Here is a 22,949-nt window from a genome sequence, read left to right as displayed (position 1 = left end):
TTGATTGGTCCTCATACATAGATTCCTTACAATAACTGACTATTGTTAGTAGTAATTTTTTACATAACACACGTAAAACTAAAGTTTCGAATGACTTATTCTATAACCGGTAAAACAGTCCCTTTAAAAGGGGGCACCTGCGGATGCAGCTTACCTTATTTTTGTCGAACACATTGAACACGAACGTGGCGAACCGACTAGGATCACCAAACGGGAAGAACTGTTTGTATATTTTGGTAAAGCCCTGAAATATGGTTGAGTAGAATTTCGAATTTGATTTAGAGTCAATGTCCACGCTATGTAGAAGGGTTGTTCCAAGATAGCACATAAATGGGATCATTTTGCAGCAAATATAAGCATAAAACTTCCCAAAGTTAATACACATTTATATTTGCGATCTCCGGGCCATTTTCTGATAGTTATCTACGATTACTATGTTAAAATTTGAAAGTGAAAGTAGGTCTAGCTTACCGACCCACACAAACAAATAATTATGTTTCAATTGTTCGTATTTTCTTTTACAAAAAATGCATGTCCTACAAATGTCTATAGAAAGTCTGATTGCAGAAATGTATAGGGATTATATTCAATGCTTCTCTAGTCCTTTCATCAGTCTTTTAGCATTATATGTATACGCCATTTTGGACGACTCTCGTATATGTATTTCTAATGAGCAAAATAAACATAACTTTCAGTCTATCTGGTAACTGCCTCTTTCAAAGGTGAATACACACAAAATACAATGTTTACGTTAGTCAATCTTTTCATCAGATACCTTTCTAAATGAAAGTGACATGCTTGATAGTATACAGTATCTTACTGATACTATCTAGCGAACACTAGTTGAATGTATTAACTATGCGTAATGTTAACCTACCTCTAAAGTGAGTTTCCCATCAGGACAATCCTTCATGAAGCCTTTGTACCTTTGAATAAGTATCAAATACATGTTAGTTATTGGGGTCATGCTTGAGATAGAAAATGTGCATATTGTTATGTGTTCAAATTTCATCATGAACATATTGAAAATGTATAATTTTATGGTTATTTTTGTTCTACTTTTTCTACCGTGCAAAGGCATTATCCGACAATTCATAAAGTCTTGGGCCTTGTAACATATGTGTATATTGTCACAAGAAGCATTTGTTTAAATGTTCATACACATATATTTAACGGATTTTGGGTTATGGCAAAGTTAAAAGAAAGTCGACAAAACAAACGACGGTGACGATGTCAACATTATGTGACGCCATATGACGCCAGTTACTAACGTAAAGTTTTAAGTGTTTATGTTGTGGTAAAGACAGGTCCTTTAAGCAACGAATAAACAAAACAAGCAAAAACGTTTGTAGACACGAATGAACAGATAACAAACTAAAAAATGAAAGAAAATTCTTTGCATCCAATCTAATGTTCAAGTCGCATACGACTGAAATTACCATGAAGTTGGTAGTAGGAAGCAAATAAAAATATCAAAATACTGTAAGAATAAAATGTATATAAAATTAATTCTAGGAAACATTTAAATAAAGGAAAGACGAATTAATAGCTAGCAAATGCAACATCTTATTATATTTGTGCATGTTTACGTGTTCATGAAGCCTTCGAACTGAAGTGTAATTTGAATGTTCCCATTTTCATTAAGAGCTTAAACTACGTCATTAAGTACAATGAATTTATAGCAGCATATCAATCAATAACACAGCTGGCATAGAGGAAAAATGAAATTCTAAAATACATTATATAAAATGAATTGCAGGTTAGAATGGCATAAAGCATAATGAGTGAACTGGCGGATAATCCCTTCAATACCTTCTCGTGCTTTTATACGATCTCACACTGAAATCAACCTATTGTCTGTTTCTTTTAGGCATATTTTCGGAGTTTTATTGGTATATTAATTAATTTCTGTAAATAATCCATTTTTGGAAACCCCTTTGCTACACGGTCACTCGTGGGACGCCCGTCACGCAGTTTTGATCACCGATGGCGTAAGACTGTCGTTCCTACGCCGGCATGTGGAAAAATAGTTCTACATGATTTTTTTTTCAAGTATATGCTTCTCTGGTGTTTCAGTGCAAACATTATATAAACATTCATCAATAAACTTTTATTAATATTTTTTTCCCTAATAATAAGAATTGATTGACGATTTCTTTTACATTGAACAAGACATTGACCAAATCACACTGGTCGCCATTAACTGAGTACATACTTGAAATGTCGAACGAGTAAAGACAACAAATGAGGATTAGCATTGAATAAAACTTAATTTGTAGAGTTTCATGATACATGGGGCTTTTCAATCAGCCTCACTGTCAGAGATCAGTCTGATTCACTTGTAGATGGTGTCGGCCCACAACGAAATGCTTCCGGGTCGTAATACCCCTTCAAGTAGTTCTTAAAAAATGTATCTCTCCATTCAGGTAGCTTTACACATGATTTATATAATATTTGAAGATAATTATGTGGTTTTGAATGATATTTTGTTGGACATCTTTCTTGGGTCGATGGATTCAGAGATTGCCCAAGAGATGCGGCCATGACTGTGGCAAATGGCCGTTATAGATAGTGACTGTAAAGCAATGATCATGGCAGAAAAACCGTAAACTATCTTGATATGCCTTCCTGGTGTTTAATGAACAGACAGTGTTCATAATTTTGGTACAATAATGTCATAGCTGAAATCTATTTTGCAAATTCATAATAAAGTGGTGAACTGGAGTTGTGGGCCGTGTCCAGATGGAACGTTTCCAAGATGGAGTGAAGACTACACTTCGTTGTTAGCATTTGACGTGTGGTGGGGAATTTCAGTTTATCAGTTTATTACGGTGTTTATTTTCCGGGAACATCGTGGTTACAAAATCAGAGAGTTTGAATAGTCATTAATTTGATGATAAAAATATTATAACATCGAATTTATGTTAAAACATTAGTTTTCGTATTTTCATTAGACTTATGCTTTGTACAAAAGCATTGTTCGGGCATTCAGCTTTTTTTTTTTAAATGGATAACCAATTCCGTTAAAAACGGTACGTTATGGTTTTTTTTCCAAAACGTCTTTATTCAAACATTTTGCCATATAAAAGTATAATCTAACATAATTTACTAGTAATAACTAGGATGCGACTTATAGATGACATGCAGAAACTAAAAATTTAAGCACATAAACCATAACTACAAGAAAAAGATATTTGTAAACGTGTTTGTGGCCAAGGGTTACATACCACTGTTGTATTTCGACTTCAGAAACTGAAAAAGAAAGAAAATAAATTGTAGTTGATATTTACACATTAAACATTGTATCAAATACTCATAATGTTCAATCTGTTATTCGTTTTCCAAACATACTTGAGCCGACTCGCATACATTTAATATTGGTGAATTTTAATAAATCTAGCACGCTGTGTTCCGCTGTAAAAAATGGGTTTATTTCCAAAATGATAAAATGCCGTACACAATTACCATGGATATAAACAGCGTGTTTCTTTTAAAGAAAGATCTATGAAAGTCAATCGCTAACACAGTACAATCTATGGAGTGCCATTGATCACATTTCTTTTGCATAATATTCATTTGATTGGCATGGTTTAGTATTTTCCTAGAGTCAGGTAATTATCCGGCAAGGTGGCAGAAACAATCCGAAATAATGTACTGGTATTCTTGCAAAAGTATTTCCACACATATTTTAGTCTCATGGGTAATACAAGGACAACACTAATTGCCGAATGCACAAATCTTAACAGATCCGTGTGGTGATGTTAACAGTGATAACAATATTACAAATCCCGCTGATAATTCCAAGGATATTATCTAAAAGTTTTGTGATGGATATTTGGCTGAGAAGAATATTTATCACCCTAGAGAAACAAAATGATAAACCTAATTTGTTTTCAGTTACTTTCGGAAAGACACCACCGAACGTGTTTGCCATAATAAAGTGTTTAGACTTATCCCATGCCTGTACCACAGATTCACAGTTCATCATTTGGAAGAGCCCTGACAACCACAATTCATTAAGTAGATTACAAAACCGCCAGATCTTCATTTACTAACGAAAACAACCGTCTTATTACAATATATTCACTGATTGTTTTATCAAGTGAGTTGTTTAGAAGCTCATGCCTGCCCACACTCTGAGTTCAAGGTATTCGGGTGTCATTTAATTAGCACCGAACACTTACAACGTTACTATTTAGCTAGTTTATTTTTAACTTATTTATTTTACAAATCTTGTGAAACAAGTTAGTACAATATGATATTGATCACTCTCGTCGGCACGATGTTACGCGAGATTGTTGCCTTGTGCTGTAGGGGTGTGGGGGGGGGGACGGAGTGCCCGCAGGAAACCAACATATCCCGTGTTGTGACCAAAAACTTAACCTACATGCGCCAAGGCCGGGATTCAAACTCGGTCGCCGAGATAGGAAGCGAGTGCGCTAACCTATAACCAAGTGAGCATATATTTGTGGTCGTCTAAAGGATTAGTCGGCGCCGGGCTGAGCTCGGCCGTCAGACGTTACATGACATTGGTAAAGTGACTCCAATATTTATTGAAAAGAAGATTTAAAAAATAAAATAGTTAAGCATTTTGCTCAAGTTCTCATTTCAAAAGCTTTTACAGAAATGGCTTTTTCCCACATAAAGTATTTGGTTCGTGTCTGAAATAAGCAAATCAGGTGTCTAAACAATTGACGTGAAACTTGACACTTTAAATCCACAACTTGATGAATCATATTTAGTGCGTTTTACCAGCATGTAAATATAAGTACAATCAGTTTTCTTCTCTGCATAATTTTCACTTGCCGGAGACATAAGGCGAAATAATGAGAATGCTCTCGTAATTGAGTTTGTCTGTAATTTTCTTGCACGTTTCCTTTCAGAGAATATAGGGGAAGTTGGTCGGGCTTTTCTTTCAGATGTTAACGTTTTTATTACGTGCTATGATGAAACAAAGGTGCAATATTCAAAAGTGTTCATACTTAGGCTTAACATGTACATACTAAGGATATTTCTTGTATAACTGAGGCTACTTCCTGTTTATACTGAGGCTACTTCCTGTACATACTGAGGCTACTTCCTGTACAAACTGAGGAGACTTCTTAATGTTCATACTGAGGCTACTTCCTGTATATACTGATGCTACTTCCGGTACAAACTGAGGAGGCTACTTCCTGTTTATACTGAGGCTACTTCCTGTGCATACTGAGGCTACTTCCTGTACAAACTGAGGAGGCTTCTTCATGCACATACTGAGGCTACTTCCTGTATATATTAAGGCTACTTCCTGTGTATACTGAGGCTACTTCCTGTTTATACTGAGGCTACTTCCTATACAAACTGAGGCTACTTCCTGTACATACTGAGGCTACTTTCTGTACATACTGAGGCTACTTCCTGTATATGCTGAGGCTACTCCCTGTTTATACTGAGGCTACTGCCTGTTTACACTGGGGCTACTCCCTGTTAATACTGAGGTTACTTTCTGTTTACACTGAGACTACTTCCTGTTTATACTGAGGCTATTTCCTGTTCAAACTGAGGCCACTTTTTGTATATATAGAGGCTACTTCATGTGCATACTGAGGCTACTTACTGTTTATAATGAGGCTTCTACCGGTATAAACTGTGGCTACTTCCTGTACAAACTAAGGCTACTTCCTGTACATACTAAGGCTACTTTCTGTTTACACTGAGGCTACTTTCTGTTCATACTGAGGCTACCTTCTGTTTACACTGAGGCTACTCCCTGTTTATACTGAGGCTACCTTCTGTTCATACTGAGGCTACTTCCTGTTTATACTGAGGCTACTTCCTGTTAACACTAAGGCTTCTTCGTGTTTATACTGAGGTTACTTCATGTTTACTCTGATGCTACTTCCTGTTTAAACTGAGGTTACTTCCTGTACAAACTGAGGCTACCCCCTGTTTATATTGAGGTTACTTCCTGTACATACTGAGGCTACCCCCTGTTTATATTGAGGTTACTTCCTGTACATACTGAGGCTACCCCCTGTTTATATTGAGGTTACTTCCTGTACATACATGCAGGTATAGCTGTGGAATAAATTACTGCCATTGAAAATAAATGCGGGAAGGTTTATAAGAATGTAATTCTTTTGAATGATGATTTGGTTTTGTTGGTTATAAATTTGTGCAGCGATATATACGTACTTAATATTTAGAGAAAAACTACCCCATCGCCACACAGTTAAATGTTTATTATACATTTTATATTAGTAATATGTCCTTAAATATATTAATTAAGGAGACAATCTTGTCATGGTATTTGCTGAATTGTCATGGTTCTATTGTATTTCTCATTTCCCCATACTTTTTGAACATTTTGCAGATATAAATATAAAAGACAATTCAGTGTTTGCAGCTATTGCTTCTTCCCTAACCAGAGCTGTCATGCTGTATTGATCATAAATGAATAACGACATTCGTTCGCAAATCAGTGAAAATAAAGGAACGTTATTCTCCTCACAACGGTGAATTAGAAGGCAATTTGTAAATTTATTATAGAATAATGTGACTGTCTGTCAGCGAAGAACAAGATCAAAACGTTAGATGCAAAACTGATAGCAATTTAAGAAGTACAATTATACAATCGTAGGGTTTAATTCAGCATTGCCAACCTTGGAGAAATCCGCTGAATCGAAAGGGCGTATAGAGTTATATAGGGAACATATGGTTAAACAGTTCTCACGACTTAGTCTTTCAACAGATCAACTTACTTCCTACATATATGTTAGGATAATTCTTGCCCTTCAAGATGATGGTTTTGTATTAATTGTATGATTTTTACATTTTGGTCCTTTTTAAGGGTTTTGTTGGTCATTAAAAGTTACATTGAAATAAGAAGGAGCTAAAAATTGTTTTGCTATTTAAAGTTATTATAGACATCCGATCGCTTAGCTTCCAGCGGATTACGATGCAGATTTTTTTCTCTTTCAAAGGCACTTTTTGAAATAATGATTTTTTAAATATCGTTTGGTCCTTTTTGAACATTTATGTAAAATTTGTAGAAAATCGATGCCCAGATATTGTGTATTCAACTGTACGATAATGGTTGTATGGCCCACCCCGCGGCGTATTCACAGCAGGATAGAAATAATCCATCGGCAAGGTTATGACACTGGGTATGACATGTGCAAGTTTGTTATTTATAGCAATAAAATTATTCCATAACTATTTCTGATTTTTTTCCCTTTTATCATTATTATTTAGTTGAAATTATATATGATACTCGATTATTCATTTACATTAGTAGTTAAGAAATGTCATATACTGTTTTTGTGTAAAAAAGAAAGTCATATATTTAGCAAAAATTATTCCCATTTTTAATAGCAATCACTATTACAGACAGTTAAAACGTAACACTTTTCTTATAAAATATTAATGTTTCAAGTTTCATTGGCAATTTTGGAAATACATATGGGCTATGAAATATAATAAATAAGGGTATTCAAAGACAATAATTTACATATCTACATCGAGTCAACATGTTCATTAGTATTGCTTAAGTTCTCATTCTTAATGGTAAACATTTTGGTCTACCATTTTGCACTCAACTAAACATGTTTATAAATTTAGCGTAAATATAATTATTTTAATTAGGCAAGAAATGTCTTACATGGATTTTTTCAGCATATCTTTAGTAACGAGTGCACTAGGATTTCATAACGTCAGAATGCCATTAAATCAACGTGTTGTTATGGAATAAAAGGGTATACCTGTCTTATTGTCAATACAACATTAATGACATTTTACTTGACTTGTATCGTTAAAGACCGGTACTAAATGATAGCAACTACAGTTAATATATCATTTTAGCTGTTCCTATTCGAAATTTCACACCCAATTTTGTGTTACACTGCTATTACAAAAATTACCAAACTGTTAAAATAAAGGTGTGGAAATGGCCCCAATTAAATGTCTTGATAAACGATCAATTATAGATTTCAACAAAAAGACACGGAATATAATATGTAAAAGAAGTAAGTTTATCAGAGATGATTTGAGATTTCAGTACTTTATCAACTAACGTTCCCCCTATAGAACAGCTCTACCTAATTATGGCTAAATCTAAAATCGTCCAAAAAATTTCTATCGCAACTTATAATAAAAGGACGGGTCAACTTTATGACCCTCATAAATTCTGTATTTCTTATCTGCCTAATCTTACACTGCGTCCGGTAGATAAATTAGTGCTAAACTAGCGTATCTTAACGCTACTATTGCACTGAGAGGAGAAACGATAGAGACCGTCGTTACCCCGATAAGCTTCAAAGTTGGCAATGACAATGAAAGACCCATACGCTCATACTTTGAACATCCCAAAGCACCGGCTTTAGCATTATTATATTGTAACGTATAACGTAAGGCCAAACAAAAAATACCTGTGTTTCCGGTAACATGGCGAAAAAAAATAGGGTCGGTAGGTCGGGATTTTTTTTTTTACACTTTCCATATCATGCAATTTTCTGTTGCATCAGATCAATTATGTTATAGCTACGCGTTTCCTTATTTACAAAAAGTCTGATAAAACAGCATTGTTTATTGTCTAAAATCATTTCCTTACCTTCGACTACCGTATTTTGCCCATGAAATCCGGTGTTTTTTGTATACAATACTCGTTTATAAGTCGTTATCGGTTTTTAGGAAAATCCAGCACTTCAATTGCAACAAAACTGCGATAATCTTCTAGCCAAACAGTCAATTATCAACTAAATTTTCTTCTCAACTGTCAGCTCCTTAAACTAGGCCTTCAAGTTGAGGTAGGTTAATAAAAGAACAAGTAAACGCGGATATGGATTTATTTTACGTATCTTATTTTCGTACATTACTACAATCAAAGTTTCATTCATATTTATAGTAAATTCAAACATTTCGGTCATTGTTTTAAGATTCCCAGACGACGATCATTGATTATTGTTTTTTCGATCGTATGGTATTTTCGTACCAGCCTAAGCAAAATCCAGGCAAACAAATGGGATCATACGGTATCCGACTTACCGAATTAGATACAAACCATAGCCACGCGCCTTTGATCTTATCACCGCTCGTGCTCTGACGTCACAAATTGTACCGTTTGATCTGCAGCCGACACATTCAATAAAGGTAAAAGTGTTATTATCTTTCGCAGGTTTTTGTTTGGATTTCAGTTGATGGGACTTAAATAAGGCGAATTAAATAACCATTTGATAATTGCGGATAAATTAATATAACGATTAATGAAATGTGTATTGGAACTGGCAGTTAGCCTGCATCAATTAGCAAAGCCTAATCGTAAGAAGCCTGCATGATATATTCGCAAAGCATAATCGTAAAAAAGTAAGTTTTATTTTGGACATGAATATGGATATTAAAATAACACCGCGAACTATAATTCAAAATATTTTCATTATAAAGACAGCAAAATATGTCTCCGGGCATCAACCACGTGTTTGGACCGTAAACATGCGTTTGCCGATTTTAAGATATCGGACAGGGTTCGCCGCCCTCCGCCATTTTGTTTTCCCGTCTCGGTAATACATAATCATGAATGAAAGTATATTCTCCGGGGACATTGAAAGACAAACAACGAAAATAATAACGATATATTTAAAGAAATATATATATTTTTAGGATAGAATTAAAAAAAAAATTTTTTTACTTTTATGTCTACAAAAAGATTAGGGTCGGCGAAGAAAAATAGGGTCGGTCGGGTTTGGCCTATTCATATGCATTGATTTCCAAGGAGCAAGCACCATGTTTGTCAATACTGATAGCTATCTTGGTCGGATTCATATAATGATGAATTATCAGGTCAAAAACTGTCCTTATATTCAAATTAAGAAATATCTGAAAAAAATACAAACGTTTCCGAACAAACAATAATACAGTACAGGATTCAGGGCCAAGACTGGAAACCTTGGTAAGGACCAGGAGGAGTCGTTGGCAATATTGTACCTACCAGTCAGACTTGTATGGACTTGTATGTGCATTAATACTCTCATCATAACGAGGTTAATGAAAGAAAGCCAAATTCCAGTCTTGAAAAAGCGAGATAATTACGCTTATCACCCTTTGTACCTACTAGTTACCAAACACAAATTAGCACGTAACATACAATGTGCAATGTATCTGTAGTACTTTTTATGAGGCATTTTCTTTACATCCGCGTTTTCTTTCTACCAACAATAATCATAATCTCGAGCAAAGCTAATGATGCACCGTCTCCTGTCGTAATTGACAAACTGTTTTTCAGTTATATTAAACAAGACAATGTAATTATATGAAAAAACAAAAAGGGGGATACTTTTCCAAGAAGTTACAAGATAATGTAAGGTTTTTTCCTTGATTTCCCATGCCAAGTATTTTCGCAGTAGAACAAATAAATTGGGTAATTTATTATCAAAGACCTCAAAAAATAAACAGCCTGAAAATAAATTCAAGTAGACGTAACAATCTGGTCAAAAATACAGCTACAGCAACCGTCAGCATATCTAGTAAGAACAGCTACTATACTCGTCAGCATATCTAGTAAGTACAGCTGCTTTATTCGTTAGCATATCTAGTAAGTACAGCTACAATACTCGTCAGCATATCTAGTAAGTACAGCTACAATACTCGTCACCATATCTAGTAAGTACAGCAACAATACTCGTCAGCATATCTAGTAAGTACAGCAACAATACTCGTCAGCATATCTAGTAAGTACAGCTACTATACTCGTCATCATATCTAGTAAGTACAGCTACTATACTTGTCAGCATATCTAGTAAGTACAGCCGCTTTACTCGTAAGCCAATCTAGTAAGTACAGCTACTATACTCATCAGCATATCTAGTGAGTATAGCTACTATACTCATTAGCATATCTAGTAAGTACAGCTACTATACTCGTCAGCATATCTAGTAAGTACAGCCGCTTTACTCGTCAGCATATCTAGTAAGTACAGCTACTATACTCGTCATCATATCTAGTAAGACCAGCTACTATAATCGTTCGCATATCTAGTAAGTACAGCTACAATACTCGTCACCATATCTAGTAAGTACAGCTACTATACTCGTCAGCATATCTAGTAAGTACAGCTACTATTCTCGTCACCATATCTGGATAGTACATCTACAATACTCATCAGCATATCTAGTAAGTACAGCTACAATACTCATCACTTTAATATACCGCATTAAATTATTTTATTACGTTGTTATTGCTATCATCAGCATATATAGTTAGTACAGCTACACCACTCGCCATACTCGTCAGCATATCTAGTAAATACAGCTGCAATACTCGTCATCATATCTAGTAAGTACAGCTGCAATACTCGTCATCATATCTAGTAAGTACAGCTGCAATACTCGTCACCATATCTAGTAAATACAGCTGCAATACTCGTCATCATATCTAGTAAGTACAGCTGCAATACTCGTCATCATATCTAGTAAGTACAGCTGCAATACTCGTCACCATATCTAGTAAGTACAGCTGCAATACTCGTCAGCATATCTAGTAAGTACAGCTACAATACTCTTCAGCATATCTAGTAAGTACAGTTGCAATACTCGTCAGCATATCTAGTAAGTACAGCTGCAATACTCGTCAGCATATCTAGTAAGTACAGCTGCAATACTCGTCAGCATATCTAGTAAGTACAGCTGCAATAATCGTCAGCATATCTAGTAAGTACAGCTACAACACTCGTCAGCATATCTAGCATATAAGATACGACATTTGTCAATATATCTAGTAAGGTAAGTTGATAATGTTTCAAGCAATTATAAAACATCCCAACAATTAATTACTTATCAGAATCTAAAATAGCAAATAATGCATTTAACAAATTAACGAATAATGTTGTGTTTTAATTCAAAAAATGAAAATCATAGCCGTTTTTTTGACTCTTTGGAAACTCTTTAAGCGTTTTACTGGAATTAACTTGTCCAATCAGCGCAATTAATACGTTTTGAATCTAAATCAATTACATTTCCGTACACATGGATGGATATATACCCTGGGCACTGTCTGCTACCATAAATTTGTAAACCTATCTGGGGACAAAGCTTTTCCATCTGTGTCATAGAAGAATATTCTTCTTGTTTTCTTCTTTTCTCAACACGGTGTTTGATAAAAGCTTGTCCCACTGGTTTCCACTGTATGGTTAGAGTGGACAAAATTGCAAAACAAAGAATGCTTATGTCTTGATTTAAATGATAAAAAAGAACCCTTTGCAACAATTTTAATGCTAAATACTATACTATAGTAGTATGTATTAGTAAAAGAGTTACTACTTCTGCTACTGGGCAGTTACTTTTACTTCCGTTAGAAGTGTTGATGAAAAAAACTGTGTTGAAACAATTATAAAGTATTTACTGAAGTGCGAGCTGTGGAAATTGTATTTTTAAACTTTCATTAATTCTTCTTTTTGAAGACAATGAAAATGGTTGTATCAGTGTGTGTTTACAACGTGATAAATTACTTCATATATGCTACGTCGGAAGGCAATATTTTGCTTAAAATAAAGACTAAAATCATAGATACTTTTGTTTGACTACACAATCTTCAATAAAACAAAGGACAGTCTATGCCGCTTAAAGAGCCACGCCTTCGTTTCATTACCTAACTTTGATAAGGTGATTAGTTACATCAAACACTACGACAAACTTGTTTCCAAAATAATGTTTTGACAGTGCTATGTCAGACGGCCGTTTTGTGAAAAGGTTTGTCGAAGGTTCTTAAGAAACTTAACTCTCAATCAACCTCTAATAAAAGACCGCAGGCGGGGCCCCTAAGCGGCGTAGACTGCGCTTCGTTTCATTTAAAATGGTGAAGAAATAATCTGTGTTTAAAGTCTTCGTTCGAAGCAAATAATTGCCTTCCGACGTAGCATTTATGACGCAATTTATCACGTGGTATACACACACTGAGTATGGTGGAGGAGGTGGTGAGGGTCGAGTAAGATGTGCTGATTTTAGTGGAAATGGAAATAGTTGTTGTTGTGGTAACAGTTCTATATTTTTCAACCTTTTTCAGGTGCAACATATCTGGCAAGCGTTATAGCCAATATATATCTACTTGGCATAACATAGTCAAAGGTAATGGATAACAGTGTTGACATATAAATGTTTCCAACCTTAACGTTAAGAATATGGATAATGAGAAAAGAGGGAGTTTTATGAGCCACTCAAACAGCAGCAGATGCAATAATGTAAACAGCAAGATTCTAGACGGCGAAGAGAACACTTCAGTGCTGCAGTAGGTATACAGAATGATTGAACTTTTAATCGTTATTTTGAGAGTAAGTGTGTGAGAAATACGGGAATAGATTCTTATACAGTTAGATACATGTCTGTGTAACACAACGTGAAATCACTAAAATACGGGTTTTGATAAAGTACCAATGAGAATCAACCACATGAGATGGCGCATCTCCCTTAGAATATTTCATCTTTCAAAAACTGAGTAATTTTCTCCATCAAATCTATAACGGTTATAATGTTGTTGAGCGTTTATGTTGCATTTGGAGTACATTACGGAAACGCGATCGAATATTAAATTACACTAAATATAATTTTCAGATTTGACAGTTACGATCACAAATGTAACCGGCTATTTACAGCGGAAATCTAGTTTTTAAAGTTCACTAAATAAAAATAAAATGCCCCTATCCTGAAGGGCCAGAAACTGATTAACCCCACTATGGATGAAATACTGCAAGACATGGTAAAACATTATATCAATATGTGATTTCTTAGTTGTCTTTGGCAATGAGTAGAACATATACCCTGTCTGACACATTTCTAGTAGTGACACTGGAGTACACAACAACTTAAAAACAAGTGTAAGAATTTACCCTGATCCTATACCAGTATAGTTTAAGAAGAAAGCAGAGAACTTAAGTACCCCAAATCTGTGCTTCTTGGGAAATTATACATTTAATTAAACACAATTTTGCTAAACAGGGAGTATTATCTCCTACTTCACGCCTTTTCTCTATAAAGATGTATGCATTAACGAATTACAACTGTCAGGGAGAAACGCCGCTGAAATAAATAGCAACATTGAAACGCTCAGCAAAAAGTAAACGACATATGAGCAGGGGTTTACAGTAAGTCTAGTTGTCAACTTACAATGTGTGATGTGAGATGTGAGGACATCAACGTTAATGGAAATCACAGGCGAAAGACTGAACAGATTGTGTTGGTTGTATTCTGTTTTAATCTGGAGAAGAATGTTGGTGGAAAATTGTTGACAGAGACATTCTAGTAGAAAACTATTCGAACGGGCCATTTCCCATTGATATGAATGTAAACCATTTTAGGAATAATATAAAAGTAAAACATTTCGGTACTATGCACGTTTCAGAAATATACTCTGATGTTTTTGACTTGGCTGTCGTTTTAGTTAATATACAATTGTGTAGATCTGCACCAAATGCAACTGTCTACTGTCCACCTATTTCCTACTGGGAGTTGACGTTTTAAGTGCGCCGACCATATTTGATGCAAAATGATGAATTCTCAAAACGATCATTATTGCGACTGGATAGTTCGTAATAAGCTCCTTGAAATATTAATCATGGTGTTTGTGTGACATCTGGGACCAAAACACAATAACCATTAATTAACGGGAAGACACATCTCGTTATCTTTTGTTCTCAGGAAACAATTCTTGTATACTGTTTAGGTCACTTTCCTTTGGCAGGTCATTAAATATATAAGCATAAGGATGAGCACTCAGCACTTTGCCAGGAGCACCAGGATCACGCAGTAACTCAGCACCGGTATTGAAGCATTCGGATGAGCACTCAGTACCGGTATTTACAGGTATCCTAACTTATCTTACACAGGTACTGAGTGTTCATCCTAATCCTTAAATACCGGTGCTGAGTGCTCATCCTTATGCTTAAATACCGGTGCTGAATGCTGATCCTAATGCTTAAATACCGGTGATGAGTGTTCATCCTAATGCTTAGATACGGGTGCTGAGTGTTCATCCTAATTCTTAAATACCGGTGCTGAATGCTGATCCTAATCCTTAAATACCGGTGCTAAGTGTTCATCCTAATGCTTAAATACGGGTGCTGAATGCTCACCCTAATGCTTAAATACTGGTGCTGAATGCTCATCCTAATGTTTAATTACCGGTGCTGAATGCTCATGCCAATGCTTAAATACCGGTGCTGAATGCTCATCCTAATGCTTAAATACCGGTGCTGAATGCTCATCCTAATGCTTAAATACCGGTGCTGAATGCTCATCCTAATGCTTAAATATTTTCATTTCTGTGAATGTATAAGTCTTTATATGAACAAGTCATCGCAGACAATATATATATGTTTGTTTATCGCTGTAAACATCCCAACCCTTAAAGGTACGTCATTAATATCAGATCATCCGCTCTCTGTCCAACGCTGTTTTTCTGATCACTACACCATGCAAAATATATTTATTTATTCATTCACTCATTCGTTCTCTCGTTTGTTCGTCCGTTCTTCCGTTCTTTCTTTCGTTCAATCGTTCGTTCTTTCGTTCGTCCATTCGTTCATTGGTTATTTATTTATTTATTTATTTATTTATTTATCCATTCATTTATTTATTTTATTATTTTTTTATTTATTTATTTATTTATTTATTTATTTATTTATTTATTTATTTATTTATTTATTTATTTATTCATTCATTCATTCATTCATTCATTCATTCATTCATTCATTCATTCATTCATTCATTCATTCATTCATTCATTCATTCATTCATTCATTCATTCATTCATTTATTTATTTATTTATTTATATCACTCATTCGTTTACTCATTTGTTCGTTCGTTTGTTCGTTCGCTCGTTCGTACATTCATTAGTTCATTTGTTCTTTCGTTCGTTCGTTCATTAGTCCATTCGTTCGTTCGTCCGTTTATTTATATTCAAAACCGTATCAAATACCAAACATAATGCTATAAATGTGTGTTATCCAGGTATGTATACAGTAAGCGCCAATCCCGTTTTACTTTGTTACTACATGTATAAGAATAAGAAATCAATCCAATACAGTGTTCTGTTCCTTATTCAACGCGAAAATCAATAAACCTAACATATAAATGAAGGGAAATGTTTCAAAACTTTTACTTAAAGATCCGAAATAGGTCTAAGAGCTAAAACATTTTTTACGCAAAACGTTATTGCATTCAAGTGGCAACAATAAATTGAAAACGCCCGTGATAATCTCAAACCTAACAAGAGCGCCGTGAAGTGAACACCAATGCCCGACTGTTTTTGTTTATGTAAGCGATAAAGGGGCATTACACGTCAATTATCAAATTCAGAGTAGTTTGCCGCTCCACTAAAACATTGTAATCGTCTTCCGAGAGGGACGTTAAATGGGGGTCCCGTATGAGAGTGCTATACACTGGTGCACGATAAAGAACCAGGGTAGCTCTAACTAGTAGCTCTAACTAGAATTACACTCTGTCTGTGCGTTATGCTCCAAAACCCTAAATTGACTAAATCTTATCGCAGCTTATATGACACGGTGTTGGGGTTAAAGCTAAAAAAAATACGCGACGTTGATACAACGACAACAAGATTGTAACAATGTCACTCACATTTACTTAGTGAATTAAACACATTCAAACAATTACACTCCAGCGTCATTTGACCAACGTCATTTCTATTTCCAGCGAGACCCGAGATCGACAGATTTCAATAGCAAAATGGTGGAAAAAATGTACAGATTTCCATGATTTAGTTCACGCTGAAATATGAAAAAAAATACTTTCCCCACTTTTCAGTTTGTCTATGCAAAATATAAAACACACCATTATAAATGGGCAGGCTGACGGCACATATAGAACAGGCGGAACAGATAGGTTCTATTGCTCTGCCGAAATGTAATCGAGACTTGGTCTGTGTCATACTGTGGAGTTGTGCTTTGTTCTCTTTGCGTCGGGTTTTCAGGACGAAATGAAGCTTCTTCAATCAATCATTTATCAAAAAACAAATGGCATCTACCGAAACAAGACCAGTAACGTCTTATTAAACCAGGACTCTGTTGGATAAATGTCAAACAGACCCCAAACAAGAGCCATCGCGGAACAAAACAACAAAACATCGAACAATACATCATTCTGTCATAACAAAAGGTGAACACCAATTCATTTTCAACAACTTAGGGCAATGATAACTTATTAAGAAATAAAAATAGCAGTTGAAACACAGTTGTCTGCTGTAAATTGCTTTTTTATTGATTGTTATCCAATAACTGGATTTCTTCTCATATAAAAATGCTTGGTTTACGAGACTTAAATTAAATTACCATATACATTTGATACACTGGCAAACTACGAAACTGCAAAATACGGGTAGTTTCATCCAAGGCCCAAAGACTACAGTATAAACAGAAATCAAACATTATAAATCAATTTACCAGCATAGAACATGTACCAATAAGAACAACGTCGGTTTTTTTTCACAATTGATCTATAGCATTGACAGTCATGCAGGCAATACAAACTTAGAATTTCACACTTGGTATGTTTCACCTATTTTCTTCGAACGAACTCATTTCAATAACTTATTTGTTCACACAATGGTGCGAAAATCGATCGCACCGTTACTGTTGTTGTTGTTGTTTTTTTGCTGTAAACATTGTATTGTCTTATGCAATAAAAGTATGGAATGGAATGGTAACAATGAAATAAGAGAATTCGAAGCAAGATGTATCTGGCCCAAATTCTTATGAAGTTGAATGTACAATTACAGATGGGAAAACATTCGCAAAGAGCTTGATTAGTAAACACAGTGATGTCTTTTCTTAGATATAACTAGGAAAGACGCTAGTTAATTACTTAAACATTTGTCTTAGGAATTTTGATGCCAATCTAGGGATTCTCCTTGCAACATAGACGCTCACTTGGTTGTGTATTAATTGTGTTCTGTATAGTATGTTTTTTCTAACCTGTTTAGTGCTCTCATATCGCTATTCTTACGGATAGTTCATATAGTTTATTTACAACACACTTAAACCTCACCGAGATTCATGAGTAAACATATATTACAATAATACATTCACACGTGGACAAGAAGTCAAAACAAAATCACAATATTACACATAACAGAAAAGCATTAAAAATATTACCGATCAGATATTGATATATATATATATAAATAAGTAAATAGTATTGCAGTAGTGTTAGAAAGAATGCGGTAGCGAGAGGACAGTGCATTAACAGGTTATTTAACACGTGAACATATACAATCTACTCCTAAAAGTAACATAACTTAATTATTAATTTCATGGGATATATGTGGATGGTGTTCAACTGTTATAAAATCTTTATTGAAATCTTATTTATACGCCAGGGTGGGGGGGGGCTTAAAATAGCCCATTTGGTTAATAGCTTACTGCCTGGCTCTCCTTTATAGTGTATTGCTTACGAATAAAATCATTGTTGAATGCTGTTTTCAACTTACTTAGAAAGTGCCACACAGAGCCAATGCGACCACTTTGAGCAAAGAGCGAAATACCGACTGCATCGTGTTAAATTTTATAAAATAGCATTTTGGTAAACTACCCACTACCTATTGTGTTTGGTATATTGGTAAACCACCCACTTCGAATTGTGTTTGGCATTTTAAAAACTACCCACTTCTTTATGTGTTTGGCATTTTGGTAAACCACCCACTACCTATTGTGTTTGGCATATTGGTAAACCACCCACTACCTATTGTGTTTGGCATATTGGTAAACCACCCACTACCTATTGTGTTTGGCATATTGGTAAACCACCCACTACCTATTGTGTTTGGCATTTTGGTAAACCACCCACTACCTATTGTGTTTGGCATATTGGTAAACCACCCACTACCTATTGTGTTTCGCATTTTGGTAAACCACCCACTACCTATTGTGTTTGGCATATTGGTAAACTACCCACTTCCTATTGTGTTTGGCATATTGGTAAACTACCCACTTCCTATTGTGTTTGGCAATTTGGTAAACTACCCACTTCCTATTGTGTTTGACATTTTGGTAAACTACCCACTTCCTATTGTGTTTGACATTTTGGTAAACAACCCACTTCCTATTGTGTTTGGCATTTTGGTAAACTACCCACTTCCTATTGTGTTTCGCATTTTGGTAAACTACCCACTTCCTATTGTGTTTGGCATTTTGGTAAACTACCCACTTCCTATTGTGGTTGGCATTTTGGTAAACTACCCACTGCCTATTGTGTTTGACATTTTGGTAAACTACCCACTTTCTCATGAGTTTAACATGTTGGTGATGTGTTACCTACCCACTTCACTAATTAATTTGTTTGACGTTTTGGTTGACTAGAATTTTATCGCCCTTTTATATTTTGGGCGTCTGGTACCCACTCAATCATTTGACATTTTGGCTGGCTAACCACTTACTCCTTTAACATCATGGCTGTCTTCCTGTCCAAGTTATCATTATTTGTTTGACCTTTTGGTTGTTTAGCTGCTTAATCACTTGTTTGATATTTTGGCAGTCTAATCACTTACTCATTTGGCATTTTGGCTGTCTAACCATTTAATAATTTGTTTGTGATTTTGTTGTCCAATCGTTTAATCATTTGACATTTTAGCTATATACTCACTTAGTCATTTGACATTTTGGGCTGTCTAACCACTCAATCATTTGACATTTTGATTGTCTACCCACTAAATCATTTGACATTTTGGCTGTCTACCCACTAAATCATTTTGGCTGTCTATCCACACAATCATTTGACATTTTGGCTGTCTACCCACTAAATCATTTGACATTTTGGCTGTCTACCCACTCAATCATTTGACATTTTGGCTGTCTACCCACTAAATCATTTGGCATTTTGGCTGTCTACCCACTTAATCATTTGGCATTTTGGCTGTCTACCCACACAATCATTTGACATTTTGACTGTCTACCCACTAAATCATTTGACATTTTGGCTGTCTACCTCCTTAATCATTTGACATTTTGGCTGTCTACCCACTCAATCATTTGACATTTTGGCTGTCTACCCACTAAATCATTTGACATTTTGGCTGTCTACCCACTCAATCATTTGACATTTTGGCTGTCTACCCACTCAATCATTTGACATTTTGGCTGTCTATCCACACAATCATTTGACATTTTGGCTGTCTACCCACTAAATCATTTGACATTTTGGCTGTCTACCCACTCAATCATTTGACATTTTGGCTGTCTACCCACTAACGCATTTGGCATTTTGGCTGTCTACCCACTAAATCATTTGGCATTTTGGCTGTCTACCCACACAATCATTTGACATTTTGACTGTCTACCCACTCAATCATTTGACATTTTGGCTGTCTACCCACTAAATCATTTGACATTTTGGCTGTCTACCTCCTTAATCATTTGGCATTTTGGCTGTCTACCCACTCAATCATTTGACATTTTGGCTGTCTACCCACTAAATCATTTGACATTTTGGCTGTCTACCTCCTTAATCATTTGGCATTTTGGCTGTCTACCCACTCAATCATTTGACATTTTGGCTGTCTACCCACTAAATCATTTGACATTTTGACTGTCTACCCACTCAATCATTTGACATTTTGACTGTCTACCCACACAATCATTTGACATTTTGGCTGTCTAATCATTTAATCATTTGAAAACATGGCTGTCTACCCACGTCATCATTTATCATTTTGACTGTCTAACCACTTACTCATTTTATATCATGGCTGTCTACGTGCCCACGTTACCATTATTTGTTTAACATTTTATTTGTCTATCATTTTAATCATAAATCATTTTGACTGTCCAACCACTTAATCATTTGACATTTCAGTCATCTACCCAGTTAATCAATTATTTGACATTATGGCTGTTTAACCATATACGCATTTGGCATTTTGGCGGTTAAATCACTTAACCAGTTGACATTTAGGCTGTCCACCAACTAAATCATTTGTTTGACATGTTGGTTGAATAAGATCCGATGTCTTCATGGTAATGCAATAAGCCGAAACAGCGTAACTAGAAAAAGTACACCTCACCATACAAATTTGTTTTATTATGTAATACACATAAAATTAGTAAATATATCAGCAGTACAAGACGTCAAGTACTTACAATGTGTAGAATTCTTCAGACCCTCGACGTCATCTGGTTTCAGTTTACTGTTACGTTTCCCCATGTTAACATAATAATCCGCACAGTTCAAAATGATGAAAATATAATCCAACAATTGTTCTATAACACTAACACAATATTTAATATTTCACTTCACATTCTTTCCACGACAGTAAGAACCTTTTTATAAAGGAACAGCCAGTTTTGTTAAGGTATTATATATATAATAGTTTATATCAGTTATTATTAAGACGTATTTCCCAGCAAAACAATATATCATACGGTGTTACCCAAAGTTTCTATACACTATGAGAATGTTTCATTGTATCGGCTCCTAAGAGAGAAGCTTCTATAACGCTAGAGAACTTCACTTATCGCTATTGTACTCGTGGTCTTGCATGGCGCATAGGTTTGACTGTCTGGGACAGGTTTTTGCTGTTATCAGCATGTAAACAACTTATTGTCATTAAAGCAGTCTTGATGTTGGCGCTAGAAAGCTCAGGTGGAAATTTAAAGTTGTTGTTTAATATATTTCCACAAGTAGATATTGCTCCGGGTAGAAATCGCATCCACGCAATTTACACAATTGTAGTACAAAAACTAACGATCTTCCATATTGAGTTTCAATAAGTGGATAAGTGGATGCAAGGAAAAGCATCGCTAAGGCCATTAGAAATTCATTTCTAGATTATCATTATTTTTTTTAAAAGGGGGTGAAATAGAGTGGTCGAGAGGGGAGGAAAAACTAGCAATACATTTATAGTAGACAATTTTCTGAGATGTACTTAACTTCAAATATAGTGAACTATTGTGTATGGTTAAGAATGAATCTGGTTGATGTAATCAGATTAGAAATTACAACTGTCTCCACAGTAATGTAATTATATTGCTGTTTCTTTTGCAAATGGCCAAGATGCTAATTACCCAATACAATTTGAAAAATAGCTTCTATAAACATCCAGTATATTTATAAACTAACACTGAGAAAAGTCAAGAAACGAAACTGTTGTCTACGTTTCACTCAAACAGAATTCTTGAGTTTAGATGGAACGTGGGAAGTGTATCCTTTTAATGAATAAATAAATAAATGAAACATTCTATAACAGTATATAAAACACTGAGTGCATACTCATACTTCTAATTCTGGTTAAATCCATGAGCGCAGTTGGATTCATCAGTTTTTCTTATTCGATTTCGGTTAGTGTGAAAAGTCGAACACAAACAATACATATGCAAGAGTAAATGTCGCTGGTGATAACGTCGAATAATAGCATCCGGATATCGCTTTGCTTGTTATTTTTTGAAGTTGTTAATATATTAATTATGTACAATAAAACCTATTTCAAATATTATTGTTTTCACTTTTTCGATGGGAGTTTTAAAACTTCCTTTTTCTCCGGGGAGGACACGTACCCCTGTTCAATTTGAGGAAGACATGTAGTCCCGCAACTTCCCCAATCGAGTAGATGAACGTTTTGCCGCGCTACGCCACAGTTTGGCCCTAAAAATCCCAAAGCATTCCAATTGTCCGATTGGAATTTCTTCAGTTGCAGATTCCTCCGGACATAAAATAGTTGATCTTGATTTTGATTCATGAATATTGAACTGTTTTTGAACTCTATATTGAAATGAAACAAATTTATATCTCATAAATCATATTGCTGTTAATGGCTTTAATTCAAACTTCAAACAAGAGCTGTCACAGTCACGTGACAAAAGCGGAGAGCCATTTTAGAGCACAAGAGATGGCAATGCCCCTCCAATGTCAGTCTGGGGTAATTAACCTCATTACCAACCTTTCCACTAATTTTGAGGACCATAGCTCCAATTATTCTTTTTATA

The 22,949-nt window shown here is 35.2% G+C and overlaps 1 protein-coding gene across 2 annotated transcripts in view; it reads right to left on the bottom strand.

Annotated features, from left to right (window-relative positions):
• The window catches only part of LOC128222754 (neuronal calcium sensor 1-like), a 72,064-nt gene that overhangs the window by 9,034 nt on the left and 40,081 nt on the right, over positions 1–22,949 (bottom strand). Inside the window, exons 1-4 of one of the 2 annotated variants that reach the window (XM_052931865.1) lie at positions 21,108–21,498; positions 3,228–3,252; positions 878–926; positions 155–244 (exon numbers count right to left, since the gene is read on the bottom strand). In XM_052931865.1, coding sequence (XP_052787825.1) covers positions 155–244; positions 878–926; positions 3,228–3,252; positions 21,108–21,171 — 228 coding nt within the window. In that variant the 5' untranslated portion in view covers positions 21,172–21,498. Of the gene's footprint in view, positions 1–154; positions 245–877; positions 927–3,227; positions 3,253–21,107; positions 21,499–22,949 lie in introns of those variants that run through there. The other variant, XM_052931866.1, reaches the window with a different exon arrangement.

Source organism: Mya arenaria, chromosome 17 (genome assembly GCF_026914265.1).
Source record: "Mya arenaria isolate MELC-2E11 chromosome 17, ASM2691426v1".
Lineage (NCBI taxonomy): Eukaryota > Metazoa > Mollusca > Bivalvia > Myida > Myidae > Mya > Mya arenaria.
Note: the sequence above shows the minus strand (reverse complement) of the source record. Positions and strands in the feature narration are given on the sequence as shown.